The 20634-nt window shown below is 46.0% G+C and overlaps 1 protein-coding gene across 11 annotated transcripts in view; it reads right to left on the bottom strand.

Annotated features, from left to right (window-relative positions):
* Nucleotides 1–20634, bottom strand: part of LOC121865409 (serine/arginine repetitive matrix protein 1-like) — a 137307-nt gene that overhangs the window by 30754 nt on the left and 85919 nt on the right. For 9 of the 11 annotated variants that reach the window (XM_042364782.1, XM_042364779.1, XM_042364783.1 and 6 more), the window contains one exon: nucleotides 3918–4202. In XM_042364782.1, the coding sequence (XP_042220716.1) occupies nucleotides 3918–4184 (267 nt within the window). In that variant the 5' untranslated portion in view covers nucleotides 4185–4202. The other 2 variants (XM_042364784.1, XM_042364780.1) reach the window with 2 other exon arrangements.

Genomic DNA, 20634 nt, shown 5'->3' with positions numbered 1-20634 from the left:
ACAAACAAAAAGTAAACAAAAAATTGCCGGTGATATACTGCACAATAAAAACGTAACATTATTCTAAAATGTACCGCCTACTGCTGCATGGTTAAACACAGGTACTGAAGGCCTCCGTGTGTATTGGCTCCAACTTTAACTAAAATTGCAGAAAATACAAACATACAAGGAAATCATTACCTGGAAACAGGGAAGTAGATCCACAGGCCTATTAGTATCCAGGTAACGAGAGAACAATAACAAACACTACTACATGAACACCAACTAACTCCACATACATAACACACACAAAACACAAACACAACTAAACCCCGTCCACAAACACACAAAACAAACAGAATTTTACGACCTTGTGATTATCTCAAGCACTGGTTCCGGCTACCGCGTCATGACCAACATTATAATAAAACTCAAGTTATATTTCCGTGTTGCAATAGATGCATATTTATATACTTCTATTAATGAGGGAAATAAACGTGCATAACAAGTCCGCCAAAACGCACACGGACACACACACGCACACACACCTGTTTCAACTTTCTTACAGATGATGAAACTGTGGAAACTCTCACTCTACTGCCGAGGTGACCTTGCTAATGACCTGACCTGACTTGACCTATGGATATCGTCAGTCTCTCTTTACTACTTGATGACCTCGTCTGTCCTAAAGAATATAATTTACACTTAGATTAATATTATTATTATCAGTATTGTTGTAGTAGTTGTCGTTGTTCGTCAAATGTTAAATTAATTGATGTCAAGATAAAAAAAATAATACCAGTTAGGGAGAATTGGCGTACGAATTAACAACCATACGTTGGACCAGCTAGCTTCTACTCACCCACCTACCACACGTCCACACCCACCCCGCCCCACCCCAGACTCCCGTACATTAACACGACAAGCCAAAAAATCACATCACTCCTCAACATCCAACCAACATATTTTTCTGCCTGGCGTCACAACAATTTCCGCTGTTAACTGTAGCTTCCGTCCTTGGTTGTATAGTGTGTGGGGGGTGGTGGATGATGGTGCCAAGGGAATAAGGGATGAGGGTGGGGTGTGGTGTCCGGCGGTACACACACACGCACACACACCATACTCCATTCCGCTTCCTCTGTTAAGCACCACACTTCCTGTTACACCTCTCTCCCCTCCCACACACACACACACACCTACACACACACACCTACACACACACACCCTGGACTCTAACCCCAATTCAACCTCTTCAGTATTACTAAATCAAGTCATATTAGCCATGACTATTTCTTCCCGAGACATATTTTTCATTGAATGTTTATGGCTGTAGAGTGAATGGTTTGTTGGAAGAATGATATTTTTGGGGGAATGTTGAAGAATGATTTCGGCTGAGTAATGTTTTTTATCGGAGAATACTTATTGGGTAATGACAGTGTAGAATGTTCAATTGAGCGAGAAGAATATGAATGATAGGAGTTAGAGGGCTGGTTGGCCTTGGTCGGTACTGCTGTTGGGGCGGGCACACACACACACACGTTATAGTATTGTGTATAGTTGAAGAAAAAATAACCACCAACACTTCAATAATTCTCAACCTTCATTACAAAACTATTGGATATTATTTATTTTTTAACACACACAGATATTACAGTCACCAATTCTCTCACCACAAGAGGGTAAAGAACGAATAAAAAATACCCTTAAGAAATAATTGCATTTTCCCGAACAGAAACAAAAAGGTACCACGAAAAAAAGGTTAGGGGACAAGACTCAAGTGTGTATGAGTGTGTGTGTACCAAGGTGAGCAGGTCAAGGAAGAAGACCGCAATTCCGTTACCGGGTAATTCTAAAGAGTAGGTTATATCCGCTTGTCACCCGAGAAATGTCTAGTTAATGGCTACTTGTTGCAACACACTTAAAACACAGTTAAGTCTATACTGTGCTTGGGGAATTGTGTGAAGGTGTGAAACGAAGGGGCCGTGTAATTTTGTTTAGGATATGAATAATGTGGTTGGTGTGTGTGTGTGGGGGGGGAGGGGGTCGACCCATTGCCACTATACTATCACAAGTCACCCCCGAGATGCCACAGTGTAATAGTACTGACGTTACACTGTACAGTTTTCTCTCGATACTACTTAGAGTAATTACTGTCACTGGCAGAGTAGAGTAATGACAGGTGAGAAGGAGTTGAGCAGCTTGGCACCTCCCCCCCCCCCCTACACACACACACTCCCACACCTTAAAATATGCTACAGTCTGACACTAACTTTTCTTCTTCAACAAAAACTCGCAAGCCACAGATGGACAAGGTCGAAACTAATGAATTCTTCGTATTTCTTATAATGTTTCAGACATACGTACGTCCTCTCACGCCAATGGGAGAATTACCAGACTGTATGGCGGACACACGTACAGCAGGATGATATAAGATTAGGTTTTTGTGCAGGTTATAGGTTAGGTTAGGTTCGGGTGATTAAGTGATGTGAGGCCTCGGTCGTCTAGCCTGCGGGGTGGGAGAGCTGTCACTCACGAGGTAATAATGTCATTACCTTAATAAAACAGCGCCTCCGGTTTCCAAGTTATCTGATACAACACGAATACTCAGGGATATCATGAAGGTTAACGGGGAACAGGTGTGTGTGTGTGTGTGTGTGTGTGTAGTGCGTGCGTAATGTGGCCGTGTTTGCGTTACACGTCTTGGCCCATGACACTATGTGTGGGTTCTTTGCCTGGCGCGTGTCATCCTTGTCCATCTGTACAGATCCATCCACGAACTGGTGTTGAAAAATGAATACCAGGAAAGGTGAATCGTTCCTCAAGTGTTCCAGTCCCCCCCTCCTCCCTTGGCCACCTCTTCTACCTTGGCCATACGTGCTTACCTACGCCTCTCCCATGGCCAGACCCTAACACACAAACACCCGTCCCCACACGTGCCCAGGCCACCCCACACGTGCCCAGGCCAGGGTCGTGGCCACGCACCTCGCCGCTGCACTCGTGGTATTTCACGTCTTCAACATTTCTCTATACCACCTTGACGCAATATGCTCACCTACCCCTCTTACACTGTCTGGGTACACACGTGTTACATTTATTAACTATCAGGTGTAAAGTCTTTTGTTGGGACCATTCTTCAGGCAATGTTCTTAGTACATATATTTTTTTCCATGAATCAAGAACTTATTATGAGAAAATCTATCTAGTATGTCTTTTAATATATTGAAACATATAGTAGACTTATTTCGATTATACTACATATATAGCTCGATCTACCAGCCTGTATCATCACTCATTTACGGATGACCTTCAGTAACGATAATTTTACCAGCCAGACAAAAAAAAAATCAATTGGAGAGGAAATCTTAACTCTGACTATGTTGTTTACCCTTGACAAGCGTGGCCGCTCTACCTCAGTTTTTAAGGTGGAAACGTTAGTTATGTGAGACGACTGTGTAGTCCTTGTGAGAAACTGCAAATCGAGTCACTAAAACAGAATTAAGATTGGTCCCTCGTGATGAACAACTTCCTCGCCGGGTCCTGGTGGAGTTGGGATGAACTGACGAAGGCGTAGAGGAGGCATGGCAATAATGACATGTTTGGGAAAGTAAAACATGACGATTACAACATGAGTGACTTAAAGGTTTTATGGCACGATGGCATCAGAAATAATTTAGAGGTGACATGTCAGTTTGAGTACAGCCAGACTAGATTAAGATAGAAACAAGAATGATAAACAGAAGATAAAACATGTTACATACGGCGATGGGAGCGACAGACGGAAAACAATGTCGAAAAAGAATGAAGGGAAATATGACATAACGACGACATGAAGAATGACAAGGTATAACCAAACCCAGAGAGCAGGGAGAAGGCAAGAGGAACTCAGCCTCCTCCTGACCTAGACACAGAAGGGGTGTCAGAAAAGCTGAGGTACTCACCCTGAGGCCCTGGAGGAAGGCCTCTGAGCCAGACTCAACGTGGGAGATGAAGAAGCCGGTGCCGTGTTCCCGCCCTCCCCGCAGGCTGAACCCGTACGACTCCCCGTTCCTCCTGATCAGCCTCACCACCTTGATCCTCCCGCCCCCACCACTCGCCGTTGCCGAAGACGCGTACGGCTGCGTGTGGGAGACCAGGGCGTGGCCAGGAGGGACTTCCAGGGGGTCCTCCACCTCCATCAAGCCGCCTTCGTGCATGTTCACTCGCATACTGCTGCCTCACAACATCTGGAACAACACAACACAAAAACATTAAATACCGCCACTTTTGTTTCTCCATAATAATAACATAATGAATGATGTTAAGTAATAGTGTGATGGATGAGTCACTTTTATGGTCAGTCATACCAAGGCTTCTCGTGTAGGACTGTTTCATATTACTACTACTAATAATAATAGACTTGTAATAGGACGATAATAATAATAATGCCAAGAGAGTTAACCATTACCTTCTCCCCTTAAAATCAATTCCTTGCTCCATGTTGACCGTCAGAGAGGCTCCTACTGTGCCAGTCTCTAAGTCACACTGTCAATGAATCCCTTAAGAAATTTTACGATTGAATTTAATGACTAATAATCGTAGCCACAGAAACGTTTCACAAGTCCTTCACCCCGACATTTTTTGGCGTCATTAACCGGTCTAAAATGTATTCTGTTGTGATTTTGATATTGATTAAATTTCTTAAGGTTCGCGAAAATTTTGTTAAAGGTAGTAGCTGTGACCACATGAGAAAAGACGACGATGAATAACGAAAACATTTTAAAATGTTTTCGGAGAATTTTACAGTCATTAACATTGCAATTAAGTGCATCGTAATTTGAGTCGTCTTTCCAAAGCAGGTTTATAATTACACATTTACAGCATGACACACTAGCATTAGGCGCCTGGGGCCCGTGTTTACCGGGACCCACCATGGCAACATCAACAACCGGGAACTGATGAGCCAGAGTTATATCCACATTAACATAATCGTGCGTCGGCAACTATCATTACTTCTCTTAAGAATTTGCGTTTAAATTTGAATGGTTATATTTGGTAAAGAAGACTAAACATTCGTCAGTGATGACTGCAGGAGCGTTGGGGAGCATGACCACGTATGTATAATATTTGCTGCTCAAGGAACAGATCACCAGCATCAAGATGAAGGCCACTGGAGCAACACAACCCTTTACAGAGTCTACGGGAACTACCAATATAACTGTATTTTAACCGGTAACGCAAGGAGATTTCCATCGTTTGAGGGCAGTAGGACACCCGTTTAGCTCGACTGTGGCTCCTCTTTGGTGAAGCAACTGAGACACAACGAGGAGCCCTGGTGGGTGAGTCAGCAGGAGGAGGCTGCCCATTGTCATGGGCCGTGTTCTTCCTGACGGCGGCACCGACGGCAAGAAGGAGTGTTCCTTAAAGTGTCTCTCTATTCTCGTTGATAACTGTGAGAGGGCGTGGCCAATGAATACCTTGTACATGATAGGTGTAACAATTCCGTGTGGGCGTGATATGTGAACGTCTTCCAGGGGAAAGGTGTTGGGCGTGGCATTCTTATATCGTGTACGGAATTGCCTAGCACACACAGTATGTGTGTAATAATAATAATAATAATTATAATAATAATTAACGGTTTATTGAGAAAGTTCTGCAGCCCGAAGGCTGAAAATATACATTAGACAAAAATGACTTATTACATGCAAAGACATGGGGTGGGTGGGTCGTTTAACAAAAGCTTTCATTACTGAAAGGAGAAGGAACATGAACTGAACATACAAATTATTATAGTTTACAGCTGATGGCCCGGGTTGGTCTCTTGCCATACTGTGTGAGGTCACATAGTGTGTGTGTGTGTGTGTGTGTGTGCACGCGCTCTCCCGCGAAATGAACGCACCATACACAGGCATCCATGCTCTGCCCAGCCGGAGCCTCGCGTGCCCAACCAGCGGCACCAACCTTGGCCCTCAGGTCACCTCCCACCTACACCGTGACCAGCACCCACGCCTCCCCCTCCTGACACCACCACCACCTCACGCCAACAAAAAGTCTGTTGGAGATTAACTTGGGTGAGAAGGAATTATAGAGAGGGCGTAGGTTGGTTGAGGGAGGGCAACACCTCTCCCACACACCTGCAGTATTGCACGACACAGCTGGCAACCAGCCAACACGCTGCTCACTCTCCGCTTGGTGGATATTACGCGGCCAGGCCTCTTTTGGGGGATGGGAGGGGGGGGCATGCGACGGGGCGGTGGGGGAGGCAGCGGCGGCGGTTGGGGCCTCCCGCCCAGGCCCCTCTTGGGTGGTGGTGGGGGAGGGCACTACGGGGGTGATAGAATTTCATCAGTTGAGTAACAGCCAGACACTGACAAACAATAATAATATATCAAGTGACCCGCGGCAAGTGATGAAACATTGATGATGGCCGCCGATTGGGGGTTAATAGGTTTGTTTTTTAGCCAATCATATATTTTAAACCCCAAAGATCGCACATCTTCCCCGGGTGCTGGTGCTGGTGCCAGGCTCCGGGGCAACCCTCTAAAGTCTCACTCATTCACTCACACACACACACACACACACACACACACACTTACCTTGGGATCGTAAGACCAGGCGGGGATTATATAAAAACTGCAGAACAAAATAACACACTAAGAGTCACCCCGAGGTATGATCTTCGATATTATGTGAGGAGTGTCGACACACCGAGAAGTTAGGAAATAAGTGACCAAATTAGTGCTCGGGTGTAATTCAGTGTTGGTTTGGTATATAAATATCTCCCCCAACCTGACTCTAATTCTTTATGTTCAAGGATTAGGTCAGGAGTTTACGTTAGCCTGACACTGACTGATTTTCGGGCCGAGAGACACACTATAAATGACTCTTACACCCACTCACTCACCCCTCCCACACACGCACCTTCCAAATAATATAATATCGTGCCATCTGCAAACCCTTGAACATACCTTCACAACATACATAATGATAACACTGACAAGAATTTTTTCAGACTACGAACGGTCAGCTCAAACGTTCGAGACTTTCAAAGGCTGCCCAAGGAAGATGAGACGATAGCACATGCAACATCAGAGTCTGTCGGTATCATTTCACGGAGGTCCTGCCTGGAGCTGAAGAATGGTACTCGTACACCCCACGAAGACCTACATTCTGGTTATTCTATAATGTTTCGAAACGTTAGAGAAGAATGTATAAAAGTAGGAATTACGCAGTTGTTGTAGCGGATGTACGTGGATGACTGACTAGGAGTTTGTGTGTTTGGTAGGGAGGGTGGTGGTGCTGGTGGACGCCACCACTGATAAAGTTGATGCCCTGCAGGAGCCAGACTGTGTGTGGGGAGTCAAGGTCACCCTGTGCATCTCTACACCCTCATCCTCTCCTTACTCCTTGCTCAAGCTCCTCCTTATTCCCCATCCTCTCCTTCCCTCTTCCTCAAGCTCATCCTCCTCCCCCATCCTCTCCTTCTACCTTCGTTCCTCTCACACTCTCCTGCTTCCCCACATGGTATGGGTTGTGGTCATGGGCTGGCCTGACCTCTAATTTACCCCAAAGTGACCTCTAAGGGTCACACCGTCCCTGACGTCCGACGGGTCCCACTGCATCTCCCTCCCCGCCCCCCTCTACTCCATCTACCACGATTTGGGCGGTCCAGTAGGGAGAAAGGAAGGGGAGGAAAGATGGTGAATTGAGAAGAAGGGATGATAGAAGTATTGCGGATGGAAGAAGATACGGAAGGAAGATTGAGGAGGCGGGGGGGGCAAAGGAGAAGTGAGAGGGAAAGATGTTGACGGTGATGGGAAGATTGACAAAAGAGGAGGGGGGGGTTTGGGCATGGAGCAGGTAAAGGTACAGTAGGTGGGGGTGAGGGGGATAGACTGGGAGAAAGCTGCTACAAATGCCCGTTTTGTCGGGAGAGAATGTCTGAAGGGTATTGTATACAACCCAGCCAGGCTTACGTTGAGAGAGAGCGGGGAGGCGAGGGGTGGGAAGACAGACATACAGACGTAAATAGATCTACACATACATACATACATATACACACACACACACACACACTGGTACAGATTAATACAAGTAGGTAGAATGTTCGTCAGGTGGGTCTGTTCACAGCTCCTCTCCATAATCATCGTCATCCAAGAAATTTAGAAACATTGTCCAAAACGCCGCCGGGGAGAGGATTGTGGGAAAATTTGATCTCAGAAATGACAAATCTCCGTCAGCGTCGTTTTTCTGAAAATGTCTTAGGTAATAATGATCAGGTACTTATTACGCAATAGAAGGTATTGATGATGATGGAGGAGGTGGTGTTGGGGTCAGTTCCAGGTATCTTTGCATCACACCACTTCATAGGACCACTTCACTGCCATTACCCCGTGTTGACCATTGCACCTGCCCCCCCACCACAGGAAACACATGACAACCATCCGGCGCTCCAGAAGTCAGTCATGCAACTACCTTGAATCCGAGTCTTCCAAGGTTAGGTTATAACTTATCTTAAACTCGTTTGTCCACATTGACTTGTGACTTGCAAAATACATTATCTCCTCTGAAGTGTGAACCTCTGCTTTACGTCACCGTGTTCTCAGTGCCAGATGAACTATACTACGATTAGGTCAAATTTTATTCCATTCTTATTGATAAAGTTGTTAGACTAATTGGTGGACCCTGCACGTCTTCCCCTGGTAACTCACTCTGCCATACACCACCGCCACTTGACACTCCACCACACACACACACAGGCTTAACACCCACAACAACTTACCACAGTCTCGGAATCACACTTGAACACCGAGAACCATAAGATACCAGAGTGTGGTACAGCATAAACAAAGCACTTCTCTTAGAGCAATATGTGTACCAGTTATCTATAATTTTGTGTTCACTCTAACTAGTTCTTTGAGTTGGGCAGGAGGCGCTCCAACCTGACATCTTCTCTTTCTTCCTTTCCTCTTCGCTTACATCCTTAAAACACAGCCATGTCGCGTCGTAAAAAAAAACTGGTTTACAAAAGGACGAGGAAAGCTGGGAGGGCAGTGTGGGCGAGCGGTCATGTCTGGGCATCAGTTCTGGGAAGATGCATGACGCGCGCCGCCGGCCGAGGGGGCGGACCAGCACATCGCGGGAATACACAATACTGATAAGGTCACACCATCCCACTGCACCTTCTTCCTTTACCGCTTCTGCTGCCTATGTGATCACTATTGCAGCGGCTGTTTGTTCGATGTCTGTTCGTGCCTCTCGCGTGTAGGACTCCCGAGGTCACTGTCTCGGCCTTTCCTGTCCTCTCTCTACCTCAGAACTTCTGTTGATATTTCTGGCACTCTTCTTGCCCCTGGATGTTCTGTTAATTGTGCTTCTCTCACCACACGTATCTTATTGATATTATACCTGCTGCTGTTCCTCGTTCATCATGGTAACATGCTATTCTGTCGCTCCACCGGATTTGTTGCTTTACTTGCCAAGGTCGCTGTCACTTGCGCCAGGTACCCGGGTGAGACTGTACTCGGAGAAGCTGGAAGCAACTCTTTCCAGCTTTTGGCTCTGGAGGCGCTATAAGGTATGTTATAAACGGGGAACTCACAAAGGGTACATTCACAGGCGGGCGAAGGTACCTCAGGTGGTAGTGAATCGGATGGCGGCGGACATCACATCCTGTACACCTGAACAATGGAGCACATATTAAATCGCTACACGTACAGGTGAGCATCGGTGTGGAGATATTCAGGTGTTTAAGAAATCAGAGGGAGAGTCACAGGTGTTATGGGTTAGTTCCTGCCGCTGTTAGTGCTGGGAACAGTTCTACCTTTGAGGATTATTGCCACGTCGTTACTCTCTTGTGTCCCAACCCGGTGACGTCATTGGTCAGGTTTATGGTTGTGTTGTTGTCGCCAATACTGACCATGGCATTATTACTCTTGCTACTGCTGTTGTTACTTTTATTGTCACTCACTCACGCTGTTACTCGAGCGAGGACACAACGAGGTCATCTGGTTGTATAGAAATAATTCACTGTCCTTCCAGAGAGAATCCAACACGGGCCTGAGCGAGACGAGGTCAAAACCAAAACGTGAACTTTAATATTTATATCGTATGTTTACCACTGTCGGTCTTTGTTAAAATAATGTAAACAAAAAGTAGAATAACTAATTTAACTTTCCCATGTGAGCTGAATACGTAAATGTGACTCGTGGGTGGAGTAATGGAAGGTCTCGCTGGATAATGGCGGCAATGACAGCGATAATGACGGTGGTTGATGGCTGTATTGTCACACTGGGGATCGTCTGGGAAAACGGGATCTCATACCGCGCGAGTCCTACTAATGGAACTCACCCAAGGGCGTCCTGGGGATGTGTGATGAGGGGCGAGGGGCAGGAGATGAGAATACCTTGATGTTTACGAGTTAGAGTGACGATGGTGACAGGTGAAGGGAAAGGGAAAGGGGAAAAAATGTCGTTGCATCACTGCCCACCATGTCTGGAGGTGTAAAGGGTCGTGGGTGGAGAGGGCAGGGGAAGGAGACTTTTATCACCTACCGCCACGTCAGGAGGTGTAGAGGGGTGGTGATAGGAGGTGTGAGTCGACCGGGGGGGGAAGGGGGCACAATGGGTCACCTGTGTCATGAGTGTTTGGCAGGCGGCGTCACGCACACACACAAAACACTTCATAACGTGTGTGTGTGTGTGTGTGTGTGTGTGTGTGTGTGTGTGTAAGGGGTGACACATCACATCAACTCATTAATGACCAACAATGTGTCTTGCTCCATGATCCAAAATAGTAAGTAGTTTATGTCCTGGTGATGATGGTGACTGAGTGTGGTAGAGATTGCTGCTGGGGGAGTATTGGTAAACGTAGGAGTGGAAGATATAAATATACCACCGTATAGACCAGACACGCGTAAATATACCCACTGGAGCACGCTGGTGTATTGATGGTGCCGTATAATACACCCCCTGTGCGGCATGTGTATATAATTGTATATTCCATTGCGTCTTCATGTGTAGCTAGACGTTAAGTTCCGGTAAATAAAAGTGAACGTGAGAGTAACTTGCGACACGTCACATTGACAGATGACGTAACGTAACGTAACATCGGCAATAGTCAGAAGGGAGAACTTATGGTTCGTCACAATAAACAAGTCAGGAGTCAGTCAGCGTCACTCTGGGAGATTGAGTGATGAAACACGGGACGGGTAAGGTGTGGGGGGGGCAGGGACACTACCGGAATAAGTTCTCACGACGTTGAGAAAACTTAGCGTTAAAGTACTAACGCAACACTCATGTACACACGATAATTCAAACAAATTTACTGTGGCTGAAGTGAGTTTACCGCAGATGTTCTCGCTCCCGCTGTTATTACCGATCTTCACTTCCCGCAGATGTCGCAGCTCCAGCTTCTACGGGTGATGGTGGTGCTTAGGTCGGCCAGCAGATGTGGCATGAAGAACAATATCAGTAGTAGTGGAGAGGATCAGTGAGAGGAGGTGAGTGGGAGAGGACAAATACGGGTGTGTCGTTCCTCAAACATGACCACTGTTGGGTCTACACACACAACCTTGGTCGCCATACCACCACCACCGGCGGTCCACCTCCTTACACTCACACGGTTGCTACGGCAAGAGTGTCTAAAATTCATCACACGGGAGGTGACTAAGGCTGTGTGTGATTTATAAACATGGCGCAGTGTGTCGAGGAACCAGCCCGGTGAGCAGCCTCAAGGACTCGTCAGTTTCGTCACTCTTGATGTTTATTAAGTAATCATTGAGGAGATAATTAACTGTGACAATCAGGTCAAGACTGCAACACTTTACCCTCCCTCTCACATTCCACACTGCCCCTTCCTCTTTTTTCCATCACCCCACCCCCTCGTACTCATTCCCTTTCTACCACCACAGTTCCCCAGCCCTCGCTAACCCTGTCTTGATCCTTACCTCACCTGCCTTCGACCCCCCCCCTCCCTCCCTCCCTTCCAACCGGCTCACACCACAGCCTCCTCATTACCCCACCCTACCTCCCTGTTAGAGCTCACCGACCACTTATTACCATCCACTAATGTAGGTAATAAGTGGTATTTATTAATTCAAGAGTTGTGGTGGTCAATGGCTTATAAACATGACGTGAAAATATTTGAATGACTAATGCGGTAACAGGTTCTCTCTGGGCCAATTTATTCACATCAGACACAACCCTGCCTGAGTCACCGCCAAGCAACCCGTATGTGATATCCTGCTGCTATCATTGTTATCATCTTAGTTAACCATGATATCATTATGTAAATATGTCCTGGAATTGGTGAAGTAGTGCTAATTTCTTGTGTATGTAATGTTATGTGCACGTATATGTTTATCATATGTGTAAGTGTTATCTAAGTAAGTGAATAATTTTGCGTGTTTGTACTTTTTTCTGTGTAAGCATGTAATCAGATTTTTTTTTATGAGTATATAATTTCTTCCTATGTAATGAACAATGTTTTCTGCATAGATATACGCAAATAACAAATTAACTCCTATGTAAGCACAGTACATAATCTCACGTGCAGGTAAAAACTTTTCTGTGTAGGTAGATAACTCCGTGTACACTTACCACAGACGAGTTGATCGTGGTGGAGGAGTAAGATGCAGTCGGTGGTGTGTGTGTGTGTGCACCTCAACAGCACACTACCTCCCCAGCACACATACACTGTCACCCTCCCTCACTGTCCGACACACTCACTAGTCCTGCACAACCCAACAAGTTCCAATCTTATCTCCACTGATCATCCACATGTATTTTTTGTGTCTCTGGCTATCACAGAGTCCAGACCCATTACTACTACCACGTCCAGAGATGATAGATAGATAGTTTGTCTACTCTAGAGTCTTCGTCAGCGTGATCCACTGCCACTCATGCACGAGGGCTCCAAATAATGGGCCGGGATGACCCGCTCTCACTCTTCGCCTTACAAAAAATGAAAGTGACTAGTTTTCCCTGCGATTATGATCTCCTCGACGAGAAACTGGTGATCAGTCTAATACCAAGCCAAGACACCGGTGATAGCTACACGACGCGTACTCTCAACCGCAGTGCCACACGAGGGAAAATTTATTGTCCACAATATTTCCCAGAATCCACTACGCATATTTCTTTTTTGATGGGTAAGGGGGGGGGGTGTCTTTTTTTTTATTTGAGTGTTTTAAAATTTCTATTCAGTGTTGTGAATGGAAAAGCGAACGTTGATTGGTTTCAGTCGTCCGTCGGTGCTATTCTTTCCTGCCACGACACAACAAGCTCACAAGATCACAGAACATTCTCCTTCAGCACATCACAGCATGACATAACACCGAATGACAGAGCCACAACACACTACAGTAACGCACAGCAACACTCATCACTGTCACAACACATTTAACACCATCACAACACACAGCACTGGTCGGAGTCACAACACCAAACATGATCAAAGTTCTTCAAAATCCTCTCCAACGACACAGTAAACATAGACAGACTCTAGTGGCGGCACAGCAGAGAGCAGACTCACAGTGAAGCAGCGGTTGACCTGCACTGGCTGCCCTTCACGTCTCGACTGACCATCGGCAGCACCTCGCTCCCCGGGTCTGGCTAGTAGGGTCTGCCTGCTGATGATATGACCTTCACACATACATACATACACACACACACACATATCTCCCCCGCTCCGCTGCGTTCCTCCCACCTAACACCCACGCTGACCCATACCTCTCACCAAGCTTATGTCACCATCAACACAATAAATCATTAGCGAGAATTATAGCACATTTCACAAGCTTAGTTACGATTTACTCCACACCGTTGGCGATGCGTGTTGCTGCTAGATCACGGTAAACCTTCCACACCGCACACTACGAGAGGAGTATAACGCACTTTATATTGCTTGCTGCCACGAACCAGTTGTTGAATAATAAAGTAAATAAACTATCAGGGAAAGAGTAAATTGTGAAGATGGATTTCGCCTTACGACCTGAAACGCGTTCGTGGTGGAAAATATTGCCTGGGGTGACCTCCCGTCCTCTTCACGCAGTCACTTCAAGGAGAACGTCTTGTATGGAAGTCAATCAAAGCACTTAGAAGAAAATACCCTCGTGAAGAAAGCCTTTTACTGAGGACGACCTGCTGCTCAAACCTATTGATGATCTACTGACGAAACCCTCCTAATTACTAAGCCTGCTGAAAGTGTCCTACTGAAGAAGTTCTGTTGATTGCGTTCTTCTGAGGAAGATGTAGTGAAAGGGAACTCGTGGTAAGCAGCAGGTGCTTGAGGAGGGTGTGAGCCGCAAGTGACGCCACCTTCCCAAAACGCACACAAACCCGTGATGCTACCATAATTAAGTTAGGACCAGCACGGCCCCTCTCCCCACCACCAGGGGAGGGGGGGGGGGTGATTTACTCGTGACACCAAGGATGGCGGTTCACTGTGATGTAATTATGATAATGAAATAGTCTCGTGTGACGCAAAGATTATTTATCAGTTTTTGACGCAGACGAATGCTCAGTTACATTATTTTAGCGTAAGGTGCAAAGAACCCGAGTTTAGAGTGTAGTAAACCTTCTTTTGAATATTTTTACCGAGTAGATTAATCATTACTTATCTAGTTCCTCTAGAAAATGAGATTTGTTTTTGTTTATTCTGTGGCGCAATATGAGTAGATTCCTTTTGGCTTTTGAACTGGAAGAATCAGACACTGCGTCGCCAGTCGCCAGTGTGTGAGGCAAGAACTAGCAGAGAATCATCACCGGCCTAACAAAAAATTGTGGGATTACAGTACGTTAAAACTTCACTATTGTACGATCATTCTTCCATCGTCTAGTGAAGTCCTCAAGGTGTCAGGTGTACGATGATAGGCGTAACTTGCGGGCCGACTATGTTTATTATGTGGTTAGCGGCCTGGGGGGGGTTAGGTGAAGCAAGTCGATACTCAGAATTAAACATTTATGACTACCAAGGCCAATACCTGGACAACTTAACTAAAAGCTTTAATACCTTCCATTATGACGTCACCTAAAGAAGCTGGCGGTACCAAATTCACGTAATTAAGACAATTTTGTTAATCGTCGTCACCTGTGTTAAATTACTGTACATAATGAGGGCAAGTAAAGCGTCACCACATGTAACACTATGACTGTGTGTCGCTGTGTTCATCACCACCACCACTCAGGTACACGCCTTAATAACACGGGATGACGCTAGATTTCAATAATTATTACCGTATCACTTGCAAGCCTTACACACACACACACATTACGTCAACTGTGCCCCTCTGATTTGATCCCTAAACGTGGGAAAACAGCCTTAATATCACCCCCCTGTAACGGCTATCACCACAACAGTCCTCACACAGCCGTAACAGCGACACCCGACGTAACATAACACTCAGCAGTTGATATGACAGGAGTAACAGCTAAGGCAATCATCGCGACCCAGAACTTCAGGGAGCCAAAAACACCGCGTCGACACCTGAAGATTAGCCCCCCACCCATCGTATCTCACCTTTTATGTTAACTTAACTTAATCTAACCCTCCTCTCACCCCTCCTCCCCCCCTCACTGCCCATGCCAGGTTTGCGACACTGCTTCAATTATGGTGGCTGCATAAGGCGTGGCATTGGCCAACCCGACGCGGCAGACGGCGTAATACTCGACGCAGGCACAGATCGTGTTAATGGTCCTCGAAGCGCCATTAACTCGTATTTAACAGACCGCAAACTGCTGATGTATACCACACTCAACTCAAAACAGTGGAGCGCGTGATGCTTCTGTTGACAGCTGACGGCAGGTGGTGTATGACGAAGGGGGAACCGAGAAGGAGGAGAGTTGGGTAAACAGATGATGATAATTCGTAAAGGAAATTAGAAAAAAAACAGTTAATTGAAGGAAGATGAAGAAGGTTAGGAAAGAAAGTGAGAAAGAAAATAGAGAAAAATAAGGAAAGAGGGAAGAGAGAATGAGGAACAAAGTAAAGGGATAATACCAAACACAAAGACAGACACAAACAAAGTACCTGACTGGACATGAGGAGTGGGTAATGACTGATCACACTCACCATGACGAGGACACTATAGGCACCATACCCGCTCACCATCACCCAGTCACTACCACCATCACCACACTGCTCTCACACCCTCTTCCTTCTTCCTTCTTTGTAGTCTTCCTTACCTCATCATCCCTTCTCACCTCACCTGCTCATCCCTTCTGTTTTTTTTAGTTCTTTCTTCCTCTCCTCATATTTCCTCAACGACTTCTCTTCATTTTCCTCCTCCTCTCTCCAGTCCTCTCCTCATACTCTCTGTCCTTCTCTCCTCCTCTCCTCACCCCTCACCCTATGACCCTGGATGGAGAGGTCACTAGCTTGTCAACACTCCCGACGAGTGTGACCAAACACCTGTCCAAGGTATACAAAAATACAACAACACCGCCCACAGTCGCTGCAACACACGTGGGGTCGGGTCACTCATTGGTGTGTGTGTAGATAATAATAATAATAATAATAAACGGTTTATTAATAGAGTTGCAGCCGGTGGCTGAAAATATACAGACTTACATTTGATTTAGACATAATGATATAATGTGCATTGAATACATTTACAGGGCTGTACAGTACATAAATCAGGAGTTGTTTATTATTTTAACAATAGATGGGATGGTGCTTTTCTTATGTCTATCGGTGCGGGCTCTTATGGGCTGAATTTTGTTGTAGTGGTGGACTGCGCGAGGTGGGTGGGGGGCTGCCGGTGGCAGGAGGTGGCGATGACGAGGGTGGTGCATTAGTGTGTGTGTGTGTGTGTGTGTGTGAGCAGATCCTACCAGATACAGGCGACGTTAAGACAAGGAGAGGGAGGGAGAAGGAGGGATTAGCAAACATCGCTTTACGTAAGACAACAAAATGAACAGCCGTCATCCCTTTATTTACACACACGAAAATAACTTAACTCATATTCCTTCACGTCTTTGATAATATTTACTTTTATTATTATTATTATTATTATTATTATTATTATTATTATTATTATTATTATTATTATTATTATTATTATTATTATTATTATTATGTCTCTCTCTCCCCCCTCCCTCCCCTCCCCTCCCCTCCCTCCCCTTCCCTCCCCTCCATCCTCCTGTCAGCTGCCACTCTACATCTGACGTCTAGCGAAAGTAAACAAAGGGAGTTCACCAGATGTACGATAATGGAAGTTCGTAGTTAACTAAACACTGATTAAATTCGTATGAGAGAGGCGATGAGAGAAAATATTATCAGTTTACACGCACCTGTTGTTACGTAGTGTTCCCTCTCATTTACAGTTATAAGTAGATGTAACGCAGGTTTTCGAAATCCCAGCTGTTTGAAGGTGATGGTGGTGTGTATACCTGGTGTACCGTATACTGGCTGGTGTGTGTAAACTGAATACCACACACACACACACACACACACACACGAGAAAAACAAAAACAAAATAGGTTTCCTTCAGCTGGGTCATAACTCCCTGCAAGTAAAACAGCAATAATGCAAATACTAACCCATTGTGGAAAAGGTAGCAAGTATTTTCCATTATACCTCCTTCTCATCCACCCACCCACCCACCCACCCAGACCTATACCTGCCACCACCACCTACTAATTATACACGGTAGCTAAAACGATTCATCACACGACCCTAAGTTCAAGTTCAAGCCGCTTCTATCTGCCTCTGGGTCACTCTGTCGATCCTGGGTGAACTATGTCGTGGTGGGTGGTGTGGTGATAGGGGGGAGAGGAGGTGGGAGGTATAGGTGATGGTGGGGAAGAGGAGGAGAGACAGGACAAGAGGGGGGTGATGGTGGGGGGATGGGGAAGAGAAGAGAGGAGAGGAGGAATAGGAAGTGATGGTAAGGGAAGAAAGGGGTATGTTGAGAAGATGATATAATGGGGAAAGAACAGGAAAAGGAAGAGGAAGAGGTGGAGGTGGAGGAAGAGGGATTAAGGGGAAGGACTGATTTAAGGGAGGATCTTCAAGAGGGTGATAAAGAAGGAGAATAAAGATGATAACGAATGAGGGAGAGAGAGGGAGATGGAGGGGAAAGGGTGGTGAGGTTAGGTTAGGCATTCCCTACCACTCACTCCCTCACCTAACAACTCTTCCCACGTCACCCCACCCCCTCCATCCTCCTCCTTCCTCCTCCTCCTCCTCCTCCTCCTCCACAGACCGTGACACCATGGCAAGGAAACCACAAGGACGGGCAAAAGGTGAATGAAATACCTGGAAGTGTGTGTGTGTGTGTGTGTGTGTGTGTGTGTGTGTGTGTGTGTGTGTGTGTGTGTGTGTGTGTGTGTGTGTGTGTGTGTGTTTATCCTCTCTCTCTCTCTCTCTCTCCACATACCAACACAGTACCCGCCAGAGTTCACTTCCGGACCTATAGCCAAAGAACATAACAATGGAGGCTTATATTTCACCAGTGCATAAACTTGTACCGTGACTAACTGTAAGACGGTGGTCCGTGTACCTGCTGTACTGTACTATAGGGTAATGAGAGACGAGGGAATGGTTGTGCTAAAAGAGGTAGTTTGGTAATAATAACAACAACAACAACAGCTTCACTTAAGATCATGGCTAGAAATGAAGAAATATCCCAATACATTTACTTAATAAAATACAACTGTAGTTTATCCTTTTAATTATATTGTTGACTATACGTTATAAGCGCTGGTCTTCTCTAATACAGTATAACCGTGTTTCTAGATAGTGCCAATGCGGGTAAACGGCGGGCGAACGTTCGTGTGGCAAAGCTTCAACACACTTGTTATCGCTGTTGATCGCTCGTACTGGCACTAGTACCTGGGAACACCTTACACGGGGGGGGGGTTCAGGTGAGGGTGAGAGGCAAGGTGAAGGGGGGGTGAGGAGTCGGAGAGGGAGAAGGAGGGAGGGAGTGTAACAATATTCCCCCTGTCTTCTGAGGCAAGGATTGTGGGGGAGGAGATCAGTATGTATGTATGTATGTATGTATGATTTCTTTTTTGTGTCTGATCATAATCTACATCCTCTCGTGTGTGTGTGTGTGTGTGTGTGTGTGTAACTGTGTATACGTGTCTATGCATACACTGATTAGTTTACATGAACACACGCACAGGTAAACACAAACGGACAAACACCAAACAACATCCGACGTGTAACTTGGCCAGAATAAGTTTGGGGATAATAACCTGAGGGGGTCACCAAGCCTCCATCAGTTGGTGGGTGGGTGGATGAGTGGATGGGTGTGTGAGTGGGCGGATGTGTGGGTGGGTGTGTGAGTGGGTGGATGTGTGGTTGAGTGGGTGGGTGGGTTGTTGAGTGGGTGGGTGTGTGGTTGAGTGCCACAAGGCCGGCACTCTTGCGTGTCATGGCAGATAAATACCCGAGACGCTTTTCCCGTAAGACTCACGGCTACATAACACACGCACAAATTTGTATGTTGAAGCTTTAAATTTATTTGTGTAGAAGCTTGAATATTTTGAAGCTTGAGTTTGTTTAAGCTTGTGAGTTTGCCTGTGTAAAAGCTTGAGTTTGTCTATGTAAAAGCTTGTGAGTTTGTCTGTGTAAAAGCTTGTGAGTTTGCCTGTGTAAAAGCTTGAGTTTGTCTGTGTAAAAGCTTGTGAGTTTGCCTGTGTAAAAGCTTGAGTTTGTCTGTGTAAAAGCTTGTGAGTTTGTCTGTGTAAAAGCTTGAGTTCGTCTGCTGAATCTTTAGTTTGTGTTGAAGTTCAATATCCGCCTCAGTTGAAGTTTGTCATTGGCCACCACGAGTACTGAACCCTGGAGCATAATTGTGTCACTTGGGGATCAGATTACCTACCAATACCACAGCCAGCCAACACACCACACAAGCACAGGAGGGAGGTAGCTGGGGGGGGGAGGGGGAGGGAAGAGGAGGAGGAAGGATAGAGAGAGGGATGGAAGAGAAAGGGGTGAGGTGGGAACTTGGAAGGGTAGAGGAGAAGGAGAGGGTAAGACAGAGTAGAGGAATGGGGAAGGAAAATGGGAGAGAAAGGAGAAGAGGAGGGGTAATGAGAGGAAACGGTGAGGGGAAAGGGGATGGAAAGGGGGGAGAGTAAGAAGAAGAAGAGGGGGAATGAGAGGAGATGGGGTAAGGAGGGGGAGGGAAGAGGGTGGGGGAAGTTTAGAGGTGATACTCAATATTATGACAACAGGTAAATGTGGGTAGCTACCTGTAGATGAGTCACCCCTACCTGTATTCTAGACCTGGGGGAGGTGAAAAAGAGAGAGAGAGAGAGAGAGAGAGAGAGAGAGAGAGACATTGATGTATATATAAACATCAAGATAAACTAAAGGAATGGATGACAGGGGCGATATTATTGACGAATAAGAACAATTAATAAGGGATAAAGGTGGTGTAGAAGATAATCCGACATAAACCAGACCAGAGTGGAATAACTGCCAAAACCAGTGAGAGAGGTGAGGAGGAGGAGAGGTGAGGGTGACAACTGGTGTAGTATAACCATCAACATCACCACCACCGCCACAATCACCACCACTCAAGGACAACACCAACCCTCTCACTCAGATCCTAAGTAGGAGGGGGGGGGGGTGGCATTCTGAAGGAAGGAGGAGGAGGATGAGGTGTTCTTCATAAACCAGTATAGCGAGAACAGACCGGTTCACCGATATTATTTTTTATCCGAT

The sequence above is a fragment of the Homarus americanus genome, unplaced genomic scaffold, assembly GCF_018991925.1.
Source record: "Homarus americanus isolate GMGI-L3 unplaced genomic scaffold, GMGI_Hamer_2.0 scaffold25483, whole genome shotgun sequence".
NCBI lineage: Eukaryota > Metazoa > Arthropoda > Malacostraca > Decapoda > Nephropidae > Homarus > Homarus americanus.
Note: the sequence above shows the minus strand (reverse complement) of the source record. Positions and strands in the feature narration are given on the sequence as shown.